This window comes from Dipodomys merriami, unplaced genomic scaffold (assembly GCF_024711535.1).
Source record: "Dipodomys merriami isolate MVZ:Mamm:240054 unplaced genomic scaffold, mDipMer1.0.p SCAF_14, whole genome shotgun sequence".
In the NCBI taxonomy this organism is placed as follows: Eukaryota; Metazoa; Chordata; class Mammalia; order Rodentia; family Heteromyidae; genus Dipodomys; species Dipodomys merriami.
Window position 1 is genome coordinate 26,086,453 of NW_027202715.1, and position 14,953 is coordinate 26,101,405.

The 14,953-nt window shown below is 37.2% G+C and overlaps 1 protein-coding gene across 5 annotated transcripts in view; it reads left to right on the forward strand.

The window, feature by feature from the left end:
• The window catches only part of Ank3 (ankyrin 3), a 557,851-nt gene that overhangs the window by 363,260 nt on the left and 179,638 nt on the right, over window positions 1–14,953 (forward strand). For 4 of the 5 annotated variants that reach the window (XM_070021046.1, XM_070021048.1, XM_070021047.1 and 1 more), the window contains 7 exons: window positions 756–857; window positions 1,266–1,364; window positions 1,541–1,639; window positions 6,765–6,863; window positions 12,054–12,239; window positions 12,933–12,956; window positions 14,134–14,232. In XM_070021046.1, the coding sequence (XP_069877147.1) occupies window positions 756–857; window positions 1,266–1,364; window positions 1,541–1,639; window positions 6,765–6,863; window positions 12,054–12,239; window positions 12,933–12,956; window positions 14,134–14,232 (708 nt within the window). The remainder of the gene's footprint in view (window positions 1–755; window positions 858–1,265; window positions 1,365–1,540; window positions 1,640–6,764; window positions 6,864–12,053; window positions 12,240–12,932; window positions 12,957–14,133; window positions 14,233–14,953) is intronic. The other variant, XM_070021050.1, reaches the window with a different exon arrangement.

Here is a 14,953-nt window from a genome sequence, read left to right on the forward strand (position 1 = left end):
CAAGCATTCAATGAATGAATTAGCTGTTTTGTTGTCTTCAATTTTTTTCTTTTATAAACCTTTTACTTTATTGTAAAGATGCTGTACAGAGGGGTTACCATTACATGAGTAAGGCAATGAGTACATTACTTGTCAATCAGTGTTGTCTTCAAATTTTATATACTGCTTTCAATAGAGTTTCTCCAGCATTAACTAGCTTGGTACTATAAGGTATATGGTACACTTCAAATAACTTTTCTATATGCTTTTAAAGTTTAATCCATGTTTGAGTGAAAGACTATATCCTGATATAAAATTCAGCAGAAAGCCATCGTCTGCAAACATTCTGTTTAACCTAGTGTAACAAAATATGTTAATAGCTTTATGAGGCTACCAACTGAAAAAAATGAAATATTGACTTTTACATGTACAGAAAAATAGAATTGATGCTTAACTTCTACATTACGTCATGATATAATTATCAAGATATTTTAGGATTTTTTCTTTACTCACTGAATATTGCATATTTACTTAGGGTGCCTACCTATTAATGGGAAATTTTTTCTCCCAATTCACAAAAGTGGTAAATTTGTACACATGAAACTAACTTAAAGCACTTTCTTGGTGACGTCGAGAATTTTCATTAGTGTTTTCACATTCCATGTGAAGTAATCCTGTTACTTTTATTCCAGCTTGGACATTCGATATCTATATTTTAAAAAAGCATATCCATTTCATTTTTTCACCAGAACGTTTTGTTTTCCTTTTTCTTTTAGTCTGATGCCAATGCAAGTTACTTGAGAGCGGCTCGAGCAGGACACCTTGAGAAAGCCCTTGATTACATAAAAAATGGAGTGGACATCAATATTTGCAATCAGGTCAGTTACGGTTATTGTTGTTTTATGTATTTTTATTTAAAAATGGTAAAAATCAAACTTTGACCACTTAAAGTTTGTATTAACATGAGCCAAGATAGTCTCCTTTTGTCAATATTGTTTGCTATGAATGTATACCAGGCTGACACTGTTAAATTATTCTCTGCTTTGTTGGAGTAATATTCAGAAATAGAAGCAGACATGCTTTGTCACAATTCCTAATATTTAGTAAATCCTTCTAACGGAACCTCCCACCTAGTTTTCAAATACACTTATTGCTAATTCAAGTTCATATAGTGGACAATGCAAGTCATCAACAGTGGTGGGACACTCTCTCCCAGTTCCTGGAAGACTGCTTTGTGCCCTATTTTCAACCTGATGAGTAAAGATTTTCCTTTTGCTTTTAATCAGAATGGGTTGAACGCACTCCATCTTGCTTCCAAAGAAGGTCACGTGGAAGTGGTTTCTGAGCTGCTACAGAGAGAAGCCAATGTGGATGCTGCCACAAAGGTCAGTGTTTGATGCCAAGTCCTCTGCAGATTCAGCCCTCAGGAAGAACTGGGGTATAGAACTGGGGTATGCCTCTCAGGAGGTACTGGTCAGTCTCATTTCCTTGGGAACCCTTAAACATGGAGGAATCGGAAGGGCAAGTATATTGATCTGTGTTTCCCTTTTTATCTTTACAGAAAGGCAACACAGCATTACACATAGCATCGTTAGCTGGGCAAGCAGAGGTGGTCAAGGTCTTGGTTACAAATGGAGCTAATGTCAATGCACAGTCTCAGGTAAATCTGAAACTATTTGTCCATGTGTCCTCATTTATTATGTGTGTATTTGTTACATAAATGGTGTGTGCAAGTGTGTGCACACTTTTTTTTTACTCATTAATTGGAGATAAAAATATCTTGGACTTTCTTGTCCAGACTAGCTTCGAACCACAATCCTCAGATCTCAGTCTTCAGGATTACAGGCATGAGCCACCAGTGCCCAGATGGTGGCTCATTAACCCATGTCCCGTCTCAATGTTTGTTAACTTAGGAAGAAAATATGGGTACCTATAAATTAGAAAATTTTTCTTAGAATTTCAGAACACATCCATGCTCTTATCTAGCTAAAAATGGAGGGGAAAATCTTCTTATTTCTCTTTATTATCTAAGCATCCTTCCTGTTCTCTGAAACTTATTAAAAATAACAACAACAAAAAAAGCATACAGGAAAAATATAGAACACTCTAATCTTTAAAATGCTTAGATTATTTGTGCTGAATATAGGTCGTCCTATAATTCTCAGTCTTGCAAGAGAGTCTAAAGAGAAAGGTAATAGATTGCCATTTTAGACTTTGAGTCTTAAAGATTTAACTTCACTTTATTGTTTTAAGAATATGGTTGTCATTAATCCCAGTATTTATTATTTAAGTCATAGTGGCCTTCCTCAGAGGATCATTGCTGTAGAGAAACAGCCGCATCATAACTGAGCATCCACTGTGGTTTTGACCACATTTAAAACTTGTCTACATGTAAACATTTCTTCCAGCCATTAAATGTTGGCATCCTAATTTGTCAGTGCTTCCAAGCAAGGAGTGGAATATTAATTAATTAATTAATTAAAAACCTTAATTGCAAGTTTTTCCAAAGATAAAGGATTTTGTGAAGTCTAGGCAAGTAATATCAAAGAAATACAAGGAGAATAGCTAAGCTTCAGATGTGTGATATTCTGGCCAGGCAACCATTAGGCCAGGCAACAAGTGAAGAATTGAGGTGATTTCCTGAGAGATACTTAATATGAAACTAATTTGAAAATCAAGAGATTAAATGAGTAAAAATGAATGAGGGAGATATTTGGTCTTCAACCACTACTTCCTTGCAAAAGACTTTCTTATGCTAGGAAAATAAAAAAGCAAGTGAAGGCTGCAGAGATGTCACAGAATTTTGTTGGAAAAATTACTTTCTCCACAAAAATCATACTTCTTTTAGTATTTTTTATTCTGAAAACTCACACGATTGCAGTTATAACCTAAATTTTGTTAAATCATATAAATTTAGTATTTCAAGTTCTTCTTTATCTTTCTTCTTTATCTTTCCCCTCATACTTTTTTATATCATTTACTATGGCCTCCTCTTCTTCCTCCTCCTCCTCCTTTCCCTGCCTCCTCTTCTCTCTCCTCTTGCTCCTCGTCTCTCCTCTTCCTTCCTCTTCCTTCTCCTCCTCCTTTTCTTCTCCTTCACCTCTTCCCCATCTTTTTTTGTGGTATTCAGGTTTGAGCTCAGTGTCGTTCACACTTGCAAAGCTGAAATTCTATGGAGCCACATCTCCAGCCCTGATTATCGTCGGTTATTTTTATGATAGGATCTCACTTCCCACCCTCCTCTGTACCTAGATTTCAGTCTGCTTAGGTTAGAGTTTCAAGAGGTTTTAAGATGATAAGCATGAGCCATCATGTCCAAATGGAGATAGAGATGAAGTCTCGAAGACATTTCTGTCCAGACTGGCCAGGAACCTTGATCCTTCCACTCTCAGCCTCTCAAGTAGCTAAGGCTAGTATGTATGAGCCTTTGGTGCCTGGCTATGATGACCTTTTGATCTCCATTGTCTTCAGCTGCCTTTTCTGATACTGATTATCTTTGGGTCTATTTCATGAGTCTGCAGGATCACAGTGACTTCCTATCGTACTTATTCTAGCTAGAAAAGTGATTGTTCTGATGCTAGTGAATATGTCTTAGAAAAGGAATTGCATGATACTGCCCACTGGATGGCTTCTTGAATGCTTCTCTAATTGTTTTCTAGTTCCCTGACATTGAACCTTTGTTACATTTTCTATATCAGCTAGTTTGATTTCTTGTAAGGGTTCACATGGAGTCATGATAAAGATAAAGAAGAGTATCACAATCCAGTACTTTCAGAGACATGCAACAGAAACATTGTGCTTTAAATTGAATGTTGCTATGATTTTATTTACTAAAAAAAAAACAAACTGATGTTAGAATCCAAAAAGTGGTAAAATCCCTTTTTTTCTTATCACCATGTGAGATGATTTATGTTTTATTTTTAATATCTTCCTTATCTGTAAGTACTTGTACAAAGGAGTTGCCATTCAACAAAACAGTTTATGACAAGAATAATGTCACCCCTTTTAACATTCTTACCTGTCCCTCCCAACTCACCCTCTCTCACTTTTGTAGGATACATATTGACTTTTCTGCTGCATTCTTCCCCGTTTTTTTTCTCTTCATTTATCTACCCCTAAACCCCACTTTACTCCTCTCAAGTAACCATTTCCTGGTGTTTATTTTGTTGAACTTTGACATGTTTATTTTGTTGAACTTTGACGTTGTCTTCCAGGAATTACACGGAACTCTTCCCTTAAATCTACCATATTCCAATTAATACATTTGTGTTCACTTGCATACCCATCAAGGCATTTGCTTACATATTTACAAACCAATTTCCTTTTTTTTTCCCTGAGAAAAATAAACCACCCCTTTCTAAATAGTATACTCATTTTAGAGTAATTCTTGAGCAGCCATAGTTTTAAGCCTGTTCTGCAATGTCTGGGAAGAACTGCATTCAAAATGAAATCATTATCAGTTTTTAATTTCAATTAAAAGTTTAATTCAGTTCCATACTGATGATGTGATGATGCATCAAAGGAGAAGACTTACCACCTGTGAAGCTCGCAGCTCACAGTGGTGCTAAGGGATGTCCTGCCACATATTGGAGAGCAGAACACCCTCCTTCATCTGGTCACTGGCCTTCATATGACTTCTCACTGCATTATTCTGCCGCTAAAATAAGTAATGAAGTGGCTAGCCCCAATACAGAATGGATTTTTCATAACTATTCCTAGTAGCAACTCTTTAATAGGAACATTCACAAAGAATAGCAAGCAGTGGGTGCCAGTGGCTCATACTTGTAATCCTTTGCTACATAAGAGACTGAGATCTGAAGATCCTCAAATACAATAGTCTCTTAACTCCAATTAACCGGCTACAAGCTGAAAATGGAGGTGTGGCCTCAAATTGTAGAGTACACTTGCCTGGAAGGAAAAATCTGAGCAAGAGCTAGGAGACTCAGGTCCCAGCACCACACAAAGAGAGAAAAGAAAGAATATCAAGCAAGGATGCCATTTTAATTGACATCCCAATAATAATTTTTCTAAACCTTGAGAAAGAAATTAGGTTGGTTAAATTGTAATTAGAAGTGCTGCTTCTATTATTAAGTCTAGACTACGTTGTACTATATACAGTGATTAATGACATTTGCTATTGAAAATTTAAACTTGCTCAGCCAAAGGACATCCTTCACTCTCTTCTCCAGTCTTTCTTCCTTAATATAAAGAACCACTGGCTTATCAAGAGCCAAAGTTCGTTTCAAATAGTATGTTAGCTATCAAAACATTCCAAATAAATTTTATACAATGTTAACAAATAAAATCCCTTTATAACAAGCTTTGTTTTTTTCTCTTTTGATCTTTTGGTATATTTCTTACTGAAAAAATGAAAGTTAGAGCTTAACAATGCAGTGTTCAGATCCAAGTAGAGACTCCCTGAGCTAACACCTCATACCACCCTACTCTCATCTGACTGACTTTCTCAAAGCTGAGTGTCCTGTATGAATCAATGAAATCTTTATCTTTTTTTACATCCCCTGCATCTTAATTAAAAACAGCATTTTATGACATACAAAAAGACCTTCCATAAGAAAGTTGGCTTAATGGAAAGATTTCAGTGATGACATTTATGACCTTAAGTAAAATCACAGGAGGATTTTTTTTAACTTTTGTTTTGTTTTGATGGAGATTATGAAGCATACCTCAGAGCTATCTACATTATGTCTGCAGATTTACATGCTCATAATAGTACCTTGTAAGCATTCAGAGCAGAAGGCACTGAAGATCTCAGATAAAGTTGGACTTCAGATAGCACACTTGGCTGGGAAGGTGGCTCAGTGGTAGAGCACTTGCCTTGCATGCCTGAGGCCCTGGGTTCAATTCCTCAGCACCACATAAGAAAAAAAAAGCCGGAAGTGGTGCTGTGGCTCAAGTGGTAGAGCGCTAGCCTCGAGCTGAAGAGCTGAGGGACAGCGCCCAGGTCCAGAGTTCAGGCCCCACGACCGGACCCCCCAAAAAAAAAACAAAAAAAAAAAACCAGATAGCACACTCACTGCCTCAGAAGCTGCTTGGCCCTATGAGAATTTCATTGATTGTTGCTACAGAAGTGAAAATGTAAATTGGGCACACATGGGCTCCTTTCCCACCAGTTTGGTTTTGGAAATTTCCAAAAGTTAGGAGATTAATATGAAAAGAAGCAGTGTACTTTTTTTTTCTTTTAAGCAAAGAAGGATCTTTCTGAAATCTGACCATCCTCCAAACTCAAGTTCAGAAGACAATTAGAACAGTACTTGTAAGATAAGGGAATGTGGAATGGTATGCATGTTGAACCTCTCAAGAATAACTCTCCAGTTGAGCCCCAGTGGCTCATATCTGTAACCCTAGCTACTCTGGAGGCTGAGACCTGATGATCGCAGTTCAAAGCCAGCCCAGGCAAGAAAGTCTGTGACACTATTATCTTTAGTTAACAAGCAAAAATCCAGAAGTAGAGGTGTGGCTCAAGTGATAGAGCACCAGCCTTGTATGTAAAAGCTAAAGGTCAGTGTCTTGATCCTAGTTTAAGCCCTAGTATCAGTGCAGGAGGAAAGAAAAAATAATAGCTTTCCAGAAATTCCAGTTCTCTAAGGCCAGCATCTCCTACAACTTCCGTTCCTCACTGTGGGCTTTCTTCCTGGATCATGAACTCTTTGTTTCTCACTGTAGACAGTAGTTAATCACTGGCTAGAGTGTGTACCTTCATTATGGTGGAAAAGTGAACTGGCCTTAGCAAGCTGCCACCCAATGCTTGCTTTCTTGTGTTGCAGAATGGGTTCACACCATTGTATATGGCAGCCCAGGAAAATCACCTGGAAGTGGTCAAGTTTCTCCTTGACAATGGTGCCAGCCAGAGCCTGGCTACAGAGGTAAGACGCTTGAATGTTTTCTATCGTGAAGTTCTCATGTTCATAAAGCTTTTGTTTATTGGGCACTTCATAAAATTTCACTGTGATTTAAAATTTTATCCCACTAGATTTTCAGTTGCAGTTATATATTAACATGTGGGTTTATGAGTTTTATGAAAAAAATCAGAAACTCTATTTTTAAACTTTAAATAGCTCCCATTAAAGATACCCTTTCTGATCTTAAATGCCTGGTTCTACCCTATAATTGAACTGTTGGTTTGTAACATATTTGCTTGAGATGACTATTCCTGCCTCTTAATAATTTTGCCTCAAAAGCAAATGTTGTTTCAAAATGTTTTTCAATAGAACATTAATTGTAAATCTGGTTTGCTTGAAATTGAAGTTAGCTTAATTATGATTATTGGATTTACATATTTGTAAAGTTAACTAATTAGATTTAAGTCATACTAGATACAAATTATATATTTTAAATACCAAATAAAAGCAGTATTAGAGAAAAAGCTCAGAAACTTGAATCAAAATATTGCTTAAAAAGTAAAATATTGCTTAGAAAGTAAAGTCATTGCTACTGTCAATGATAATTTTTTTAAACTAAACAGCATGAAGGCACTGTTTATATATTAAATACATTGCCAGAAATCTAGTTCTAATAGTAAAGGACCAACATTTTGGTATTCATTTTTAACACAACGGCAGAATCCATTAACTGCAGAGTTATCTTATTATAAAGCCATTGCTCTTACTCAGATGCTGAAGTGATGTCCATATGGTACAGGAAAGATGACTATAGAAGAATTGTATATGGCATCCTCCAGAATTTGAGATTCTGCCTTCTGAGGCAAATCCATGAAAAGACAATTCATAAATTTTAAAAAATACACTTACACCTTCAATCACATTCAAAGATATGTGAATTCATTAATTATATAAAGAAGAAGATCCAGTCTTTGTCTATTTGATGAAGGGGGAAAAAATGATGGTGAGAGGAAACTAGACTTCTACCGTGTTGGTGAAATTGCTAATCAGTTATATTTAGCTGGATATTTGGTGGTAACTATCAAAAATATTTACATCCCCTCTAACTGCTAAGATTTTATATTACAATACATGTTAGAAGACAATGTAAAACTAGCTTATGTGAATGTGAATGCAATTAGCAATCATTTTTAAAAACTAAACAAAGACTATGAATCAATGAGGGGAACCTGTTTAACAACTGTTGATATACTTCTACAGTAGAATGCTATATAGCATTATTAAAAATGAGGCAAGACTGGCTGAGTATAGGGATACTTAATTGTAATCCTAGTTACTTAGGAGCCAGAGACAAGAGGGTCTCAAGTTCATAGCCAGCCCAGACAAATGTCACATAGCCCCTTCAAAAACAAGACTGAGGATTTTGCTAAAATGTTAGCACATTAGTATGCTTGGGAGCTGGGATCAATCCCAAGGCCTGGGAGAATGAAAGAAGCATGACTGTCTGTACTGATGAAAGAAAAATGTCTATATTATATGGTGATTGTTGCCTCTAAGAATTAGGAGGGGAGCCTACATTTTCACTTTATATCCTTCAGAACTATTGGGAATTTTTGTCATAAGAGTGTATTGTTAAAAAAAAGAGTGCATTGTTTTTATAATCTTCTCAAAACAAGTTGAATAACTACTAGTTGGTTTCCAAAGAAAGAACAATTGGTAGGAGTTAGGTTGCACAGTAGGGCAAATATAAGTAGGGGAAATGTAGGTAGAATAAAGAACTTTGTTTCACCATAACAAAATCATAAACGTTGGAGGAGACAGATATATTTAACCTCCTTTGATACAGAGGATATAATATACAATGTTCAAAACATCCCATGGGAAGACCTAGTACCAACATTCCTTAAACTTTTCCTTTGAACTGCATTATAAACTCATTCCAAAAACAGAGACAAAACAGAAAATAAAATTATGGACCAGTTTCTTTAATGAACAGGAACACAAATTTTCAATAAAATTCCTGAAAAGTGAATGCAATAGCACAGTAAAAAGATCATGTGCCATGATTGGATAGTTTTTATTCCAGAATTCAAGAATGGTTCAATATATATGAATCAATAAATATAATATAACACATATGCAAGCATACACAAGATCAAGAACAAAAATTACATGATCATCTTAATTTACATAGAAAAAGGTTTTGACAAATTTCAACATCTATAATAAAAGCTCTGGACACTAGGAATCGAAGTAATGTATCTTAACATAATAAAGACTATATATGGGCTGGGAAGGTGGCTCAGTGGTAGAGTGCTTGCCTTGCATGCTCGAGGCCCTGGGTTCAATACCTCAGCCCTACATAAGCAGAAAGAAAAAAGCCGGAAGTGGCGCTGTGGCTCAAGTGGTAGAGTGCTAGCCTTGAGCTGAAGAGCTGAGGGACAGTGCCCAGGCCCAGAGTTCAGGCCCCACGACTGGACACCCCCCAAAAAAGAAGACTATATATGACAAGCATATAGTCAATAGTATACTACAATACTAGGCAGAGAAATTTTGAAATTGCTTCCTCTAAAATTAGGAATAAGACAAGGGTGTCCATGCTCCTCAAACTTATTCAATATAGGACTGGAACTCCTAGCCAGAGCAGTAAGGCAAGAAGAAGAGTACTAGAGAGGAAAGGAAGAAATAAAATTATTCCTATTCACAGATAATATAATTCTATATTTAGTAGATCCTAAAGAGTCCACATAAAAAGTCCTGAATGTGATAAATACTTCTGTCAACATAAGAGGACATAAGATCAACATACAAAAATCAGTCACATGCTGGGTACTGGTTCTACCTGAAATCCTAGCTACTTGGAGGCTGAGATCTGAGGATCATGGTTCAAAGCAAAGTCCATGAGCCTCTTATCTCCAATTAACCACTAAAAAGCCAGAAGTGGAGATTTTGTTCAAGTGGTAGAGCACTTGACTTGAGCACAAAAGCTCAAGGACAGTGCTCAGGCCCTGAATTCAAGCACCAGAACTGGCATATACACACATACAATCAGTTACTGTTCTAAATATATATCATCAATAAACAGAAAAATAATTCAGGAAAACAATTCCACTCACAATAACCTCAAAAGAATATATTAGGTATAACCTAAATGGTGGTAAAACCCCTCTATAGTAAGAACTGTAAAGTTGGAAGAAAGAAATTAAAGAAGACACCAACAGATGGGAAAGACTTCCCATGTTCATGGACTGGCAGAATTAATATCAAAAAATGATCGAACACAGTCTACAAATGTCCATCAAAATTCTAATGTCATTCTTGGTAGAAATTTTAAAAAATCCTAAAATTCATATGGAAGCATAAGTCTAAATAGTAAAAGCAATTCTGAGGAAAAAGAGCAATGCTGGAGGTATCATAATACCAGACTTCAAGTTATAGAGCTATGGCAACAAAACCGGCATGGTACAGACACAAAATCAGACATAAAGACCAATGGAACAGCTTAGAAGATCCAACAGGATAGAAGATCCAGAAATAAAATCACACAACCACTGATCTTTGACAAAGGAACCAAAAGCATACACTGGAGAAAAGACAGTCTCTTCAACAAATTATGCTGGGAAATCAGATTATATTACAGAAATCTGAAATTAGACCTTACCTTTCACACTATCCAAGCCTCAACTCGGAATGGATCAAATATCCTAATGTAAAAACTGAAACCTTAAAACTACTATTGGAAAACCTAGCATAAACCCTGGAAGATACGAGCATGGGTAATTATTTCCTGAATAATTATTACCAATAGCCTAGCAAATTACAGCAAGACTGGATGAATGGGACTGTATCAAATTAAGTTTCTATACATAAAAGACAACACAAAGAATAGGAGAAAAAAGTCTTGGTCAGCTGTTCAAGAGATAAAGGACTAATTTCCCTGTTGTACAGAGGATTAAAAAATAAAACAGCAAAAGAACAACTTAATAATAAATGGGCAAATGAATTGAACAGACAGTTTTCAGAAGAAGAAATACAAACGATGAATTGATACATGAAGAAATGTTAAACATCTTTAGCCATAAAGGAAATGCAAATCAAAACAACACTAAGATTTCTTCTTACCCCACTCACCATGGCAATCATTAAGAAAACAGTAACAAATGCTGGTAGAGATTGGGGGTGAGGGGTGAATGCTTGTATACTGCTGGTGGGCAGACACAGTAGTATAACCACTGTGGAAATCAGTATAACACTTCCTCCAAAAACGAAAAATAAACCTTCTTTTAGTCCCCAGTATGCCACTGTTGGGCATATTATCCAAAGGAGTTTGTTTGTTTGTTTTTTGTTGGTCGTGAGGCTTGAACTCTGGGCCTGGGCGCTGTCCCTCAGCTCTAGGTGAGCGCTCTACCACTTGAGCTACAGCGCCACTTCTGGTTTTCTGGTGGTTTATTGGAGATAGGAGTCTCATGCTCTTTCCTGCCCGGGCTGGCTTTGAACCACGATCCTCAGATTTCAGCCTTCTGAGTAGCTAGGATTACAGGTATGAGCCATCGGTGCCCGGCTCCAAAGGAGTTTTAAATTCTTGTACATGAAAGAGGCCTGAAAGCCAATGTTGCAGCTTTGTTCACAACAACGGAAAACAACCACTGAATGAATTTTTTAAACTATGTACTGAATGATCCGTCAACTTTCTTTTTCTTTTCCTCTTCTTGATCTCTCAAAAAAAATTGTGTGGGTGTGGGTACTGGGGTTCGAACCCAGGCCTTATTCCTGGTATGCATGTATTCCACCACGAGTTACATCACTAGCTCACTATTTTCTTTAGTAACTATGCCAACACTTCATATCTCATATATATTTATCAAGAGTTTGTCACATCTGTGGTTTTTAAAACTGTTTTATATTGCTTTGTGCTATATATTTTATAACTAATAACATTTATAAAAATAATTTTAAAACATAATTATATTTTAAATTCATTAATATATTTTAAATGACAACTAGTTAATGTACAGCTATTACTTGTTACCATGAAAAAGACATAAACTTAGCACTAATTTCTTATTGTGACGATGACAGTTCCATTTGAGTATGTTGTTAGTTTTAATTACCCTAAAGGAATAGTGATAGTTGGTTACTCAGTTACCTTCTTGTTAATGGAATCCTAAGAAAATATTGACTGGGACCCACTTTGACCCATCCATTTACTTGCAGGACGGCTTCACACCATTGGCAGTGGCATTGCAACAAGGTCACGACCAAGTTGTTTCACTCTTGCTAGAAAATGACACAAAAGGAAAAGTGCGTCTTCCAGCTCTTCACATCGCTGCCCGAAAAGATGACACAAAAGCTGCTGCTCTGCTCCTACAGAATGACAACAACGCAGATGTGGAGTCAAAGGTAAGACCTGGAGGGGGGCACACACGTCTCTCATGCAACTACCCACAGCGAGACATACATCTTGCAAGAATGCCTGGTCTCCCTCTTGGCATGCTCAGCCCAAACATTTGCTTCATTGAAAGGAATGAAAAAGTGTAACTAAGATAGCCAGTGGAAGGTACGCCTTTCCTTAACAGCCAAAGGAAGAGGATGATCATGGTGTTACACATGCTTAAGGGAGGCCATTTTGGAAAAACAGTGTCTGTACAACTGATAGCTTCCTTCTTTTTAATGCTAGGAATCTGTTTTAGAATACAACTCAAGCATCCAGGGGAAAACTTACAACTACTAAAGATAGTGTGCCTAAATAAACCTCTGGTTAGCATCTGAGATGACAGGCAACACACCAAGTGTAGATCAGCTGGAGAAAGCAAGCCAGCAGCAAAGAGCCACAGCCAAAAAAAGAAAATCAATCAGTCCCCATTGTCTTTGATACGTCTTCCTTGGAAGTCTTCGTGAAGGAAATGTGGCAATTGGACTAGGTCGCCGTGTAGCCCTTTGTTCAGTCTAGCTTTCTTTTTGTGCCTGTTTTGCTCCCATCATAGCTTCCATCTTCATCACTTAGCTGTCATGAGCTTTCTGCAGGCCATGTCACCAATAGTGAACTAACCGTTCATTTTTTCCTCCTCTTTGCTTTCCAATGTGTTAACCTAGATGGTGGTGAATAGAACAACAGAGGTATATATATGTATATACATGTATCTGTATAATCTTTATCTGCATCATCACTTCTCATTACTTAGTGCTGCTGCCTCATTTCCTTCCCTTCTTCTTTGCATTGCCTCCTGTAGGCTAGATACCTGCTTTCTACCCTACCCTCCTCAGGAGCATGTGCCAGAGCAGACAGTAGTTTGACTACCAGGGCTTTCTGCAGCTGAACCTGGTGTTTGAAAGATTTAGGAAATCTTGAAACCTAAGGGTACTACAATAGACCTGTGTGAGATGGAATGTTTGATGCTTTAGATGCTTATCAGCAATACCTAAAGCTGCAGACAACCCTGTCATTCTACTCCTCCAGGACCAAGTCTTTAGGGTTCTGCATGACACTTACCCTCCGTGGTGTCAGCAAAAGGAGAGTTACTCAGAATAGTGCCCAAAAGACCCACCTTACACAAAAGAGTCAGTGAGACAGCTAGCATGGCTAAGAAGCTTGCTAACCAATTAGAAATGCATCTATTTCCTCTAAGGTTTCAATTTGGGGGGAATTAAGTGAATTGCTGCATGTTAGCATTGTTTAAGGAAGTAAAATGCCCCTGGTGTAAAAGTACCCAGAAAAAAATGTATTATTGGATAGGCATTTACTAATACAGAGATCAACTTGTGGATTCATTATGGAATGTAATTGCCCATTCTATAAATCAAATTTGCTGTAATACCTTTCCCCACACCCCTAAAATTGCTTTGGTCATTAAAATTGAGACTTAATCATTGGTTGATTAATTTGAATCTTTACTGAATATATAAAACAAAGTGAATTTGACTCTCAAGAAAAGTATCCATGGCCAACTTCTATGATCTTATTTATACTAAAATAATGGTAACACGCAAGCTTTCTATGATGTTTTTCTCATCATCCCTATTTTAATTTTTCAAAATGTTGGTTTCTATATAGTTGTACTACTGGATTACTAGAATTGATCAATCTCTACCCTTGGATTTTCCCTGGCTGGTCCTCTGCCTTAAGAGTATGGGGTTTATTTGAAACCCTATGAGCAATTGACATCTAGTAGAGAATGGAATGTGGACCTCAGCATATTTTGCTTCCTCATTTTTACTTGGGAAGGGTTGTGCTATTAACCTGTCAGAAGAGGAGCCAACAGCAATCACTTCAATGTCTCCTATGTTTTCTTCACAGAGTGGCTTCACTCCGCTCCATATAGCTGCTCACTATGGGAATATCAATGTGGCCACGTTGCTGTTGAACCGAGCGGCTGCTGTGGACTTTACTGCACGGGTAAGAATGCAGCAATGTGTGATGACTTAAGAGCATTTGAAATGATGTGGCCTCTCCTTTCCCAGGATACAGAGGAAGTTGGGAGTGATGACCATTAACTGTCCTTCCAATCAATGAAATTGTGCTTTGTTTGTTTTTACTACTAGTCATAGTGTATTTCCTGCTTTTACACAGGTCTGTCTATACCCTAGGGGAAAAAAAAAGTAAGCCAAGATCAGGGGTGCTACGTGGAGCCAGTGGCAAATAATGAGTGCATCTATTGAGGGATGCCATTCAAGTCCTCATAGGTGGAAATGATCAATTTCCAAGTTAAAATTTGGGAGAGTGTTGAATATGATTCATATAGTATTTAGTGCACACTAGAGGTCAGGGACTTTCCTTACAAGTTGAGAACGTGCTGGAGAAGTAATGGGAGGCTCACAATTCTCAGCCTTAGGAACCTTTCATCTCCAATGAACTTTCATAGTAAGTAACACAATCATATAACCTTAGAAAGCTCACATTCATCAAGAATGAGAATGCCATGTATACCAACTGGACAACAACTTGAACATCCAAACACAGTACTGCAACCCTGAACATGAAAAATGGCCCAAGTTTAGTAAACTTGATCATTAGAGATACCTTTTTCTTTGTCAGTCATGGGACTTGAACTCAGGACCTGAGCACTGTCTCTGAGCTATTTTCCTCAAGGGTAGAGCCACATCTCTACTTCTAGTTT